The sequence below is a fragment of the Galeopterus variegatus genome, unplaced genomic scaffold (genome assembly GCF_000696425.1).
Source record: "Galeopterus variegatus unplaced genomic scaffold, G_variegatus-3.0.2 Scaffold7031, whole genome shotgun sequence".
Classification (NCBI taxonomy): Eukaryota; Metazoa; Chordata; class Mammalia; order Dermoptera; family Cynocephalidae; genus Galeopterus; species Galeopterus variegatus.
Window position 1 is genome coordinate 113,564 of NW_007733142.1, and position 1,173 is coordinate 114,736.

A 1,173-nucleotide genomic window follows, 5' to 3' on the forward strand; every position below is an offset into this window, starting at 1 on the left:
AAAAAAAAATTCAGTGCCGCCTGGGAGTAAACAAATTATTGAATCCTGGTAACAAGTGGTCAGGAAAGAACTTGTTTTCCCCATTCTATAGGATGCAAGCGTTTGAAATTGCCCATCTCCTATGGCTAAAAAGTGGCTGCCCTGGAATTTGAATTCAGGCCTGTTTCATTCCAGCTGCTCAAACTCTTCCCCAGCCTGCTCTGCCATCTGTGTTTCCCAGTGACAAGCCCCGCAGGCTCAAAGATCAATAAGACATCGTCTCTGCCCTTGAAATGTGTTGTCAATTTTTGTGTTATAATGAAAGTTACGCAGTGCTAAAGCATTATATTTTCTGTTTCTTTTATAGTATATGAACCTTCCGAAAATGAAGGGATAGAAATTTCAGGTGAGTTTTTTCTGGAAGTGGATGTTTCCTGCAAGTCATCCCCCTCGTATATGTTAAAACTCTTAAAACTCATAGAACAAAGAAGAGATGTAATAAGAAATGAAAGACATTTTCATGTCACCAGGAAAGTAATTGAGTATCATCAGTACATTTATTCCCTATTTGCAGTGCAGGTTTCATGTCACAGGAATAATGTCACCATATTTGGTACACTCTTTGAATATAATATGGAAATTAAAGTTGATATACTAGTGTGATTACTCCTGACTCTCTCTATAAGAAGACCCAGTCTAAAAAGAGCCAAGTTTAGATATTTGAGTAGATATGAGTTAATTTAGGGGTCTGAGTGGAGGCGAGTTAATGTAAGATGTGTTTGCTTTTTTTAGATAGTGCTGTAGAAGATTCAAACATAACCTCAGAAGGTAAGTTAATTTTATAGCGATAGTTTTACTTTCCATATTAAGTATGTGTTTGTTTATTTAACGAGTACTTATTCAGTACTTCTTTTGTGATCCGAACAGTGCTCAGAGCTAAGTGTATGAGAGGGAGAAAGGCAGGCAGAATTCCTGGGTGCATCGGGGCTCACATTCTCGTGGCCACACAGATGGTAAAGTGATTTAACGATTGTGAAAAGCACAGTGACAGCAATAAAAACAGGATACTGAGTAGAAAGTAACTAATGAGCTACACAGGGCTCCCATCAGGAGGGGGAGGTGACCAGCTCTGAGGAGGTGACCACCTCTGAGGAGGTGACCTGGTGAGAAGGGGTTAGCCATGGACAGAGATGG

General features: G+C 39.8%; 1 protein-coding gene across 1 annotated transcript in view; it reads left to right on the forward strand.

Annotated features, from left to right (window-relative positions):
* The window catches only part of LOC103606998 (aspartyl/asparaginyl beta-hydroxylase-like), a 19,037-nt gene that overhangs the window by 15,784 nt on the left and 2,080 nt on the right, over positions 1-1,173 (forward strand). The window contains exons 7-8 of the mRNA XM_008591556.1: positions 347-385; positions 772-807. Coding sequence (XP_008589778.1) covers positions 347-385; positions 772-807 — 75 coding nt within the window. The remainder of the gene's footprint in view (positions 1-346; positions 386-771; positions 808-1,173) is intronic.